This window comes from Colobus angolensis, unplaced genomic scaffold (assembly GCF_000951035.1).
Source record: "Colobus angolensis palliatus isolate OR3802 unplaced genomic scaffold, Cang.pa_1.0 Scaffold47, whole genome shotgun sequence".
NCBI classification, from domain to species: domain Eukaryota; kingdom Metazoa; phylum Chordata; class Mammalia; order Primates; family Cercopithecidae; genus Colobus; species Colobus angolensis.
In genome coordinates this window covers 2,474,698-2,476,052 of record NW_012118154.1, presented here as the reverse complement: position 1 = coordinate 2,476,052, position 1,355 = coordinate 2,474,698, and the positions used below count along the sequence as shown (strand labels likewise).

Genomic DNA, 1,355 nt, shown 5'->3' with positions numbered 1-1,355 from the left:
GGGATTACAGGCGTGAGCCGCCGTGGCCGCCCTGTATGGACTTTAGAATGAACATCTTTCACGTTATTTGATACAAGTCCTTGATTGTGCTGGGTGCCCTTCTTTGGCCAGGGTCAGGGCTTGGTCTGTGGCTAGTAGTGTTGTTGGTCTGTGACTGAGTCAAGCTGGGTCTGTGGTCAGGTTCGTGGTGTGGTTTGAGACAGGAGTTGTGGCACGGCCTGTGGCCATGGTCATAACTCAGTCTATGGCCAAGCCGAAAGTCGAGGCTGTGGTTGAGGTTGAGGTTTGGGCCACGGCTAGTCTCAGACCTGAGCTGCCCTCAGGACAATTCTGCAACCTGAAGTCAGCCTCAGTCATTAAGCGCGTTACTGGTGGGTGGATGGACCTGCCAGGTTGCCCTGGAAGCTGGATTTCTTCCTGGCTCCTCCAAGATGTTGGCTCCAGATGCTGCGTACTCGGGCGGATAGGCCCTTCCAGGGCTCCTGGCGTGTCCCCTGAAACAGACGAGCACATGAGCTCATCGGTGGCACATATAGCAGTTTGGGAGATAGTTAGGACATGTTTCTATAGCAACCAACCCCCAACCAGCACTGGTTTCCTTCAATAATGCCTTTTTCTGGAAGCAGCTTCTCCTGGCCTCTCATCTCTCCCTGGACAGCCCTACTTCAAGGCTGAGGATAGGCTGGCTGGCCCTGGACTGGTCCGGTCTCCAAATTCACCTTGATACAGAGAGGAAGCCTGAGGACATTCCCTCAGGGATGCTCCCCTGAGAGGGGCCCTTGCTAAGATCTCCCCTGTGCTGGGCCACACTGAGCATGACAAGAGCCTTCCCCGTGCCCAGCCCTGACCTGGCGGAGGATAGGAGCCTAGAGAGGATTCCTACCAGGTGTCTGCCCAGGGGAAACCCACAGCCCAGTGGAGCAGGCAGGCCTGGACCCAGTCTGTAAATAGGGACTCTGAGGGACACAGATGCTGGACATGAAGGACACACAAGGAGACAGGAGCCCGGGCTGGCCTCAGGAGCCAAGAAAGACTTTCAGCTGATGCTTCAAGCGTCAGTAGGAATTGGGGGTGGGATAGGGAGATAGAAGACATTCAGGCTTCAGGACCTGCAGGAGGAAAGGCCTGGGGAGGAAGAGGAGCATGGGGTGAAGGCCCTCCTGGTGGCAATGTGCTGCTGAAGCCCAGGCTGCTGGAAGGAGAGGCTGGGAGGGGAGAGCAAGTCCTGGCCTGCAGTAGTTCAAGTTTAGGGGACAGACAAGGCAAGCCCCAGGGAGCTGCGATGGGAGGGAGGAGGGAGGGATTGGCCCCATGAGTGTGGGCAGGGGCAAGCATTTCCAGCCTTTGGGGAGTGG

General features: G+C 57.0%; 1 protein-coding gene across 1 annotated transcript in view; it reads left to right on the top strand.

The window, feature by feature from the left end:
- PITPNM3 (PITPNM family member 3) overlaps positions 1 to 1,355 on the top strand; it is a 97,195-nt gene that overhangs the window by 1,968 nt on the left and 93,872 nt on the right. Inside the window, exon 2 of the mRNA XM_011958627.1 lies at positions 181 to 371. Coding sequence (XP_011814017.1) covers positions 181 to 371 — 191 coding nt within the window. The remainder of the gene's footprint in view (positions 1 to 180; positions 372 to 1,355) is intronic.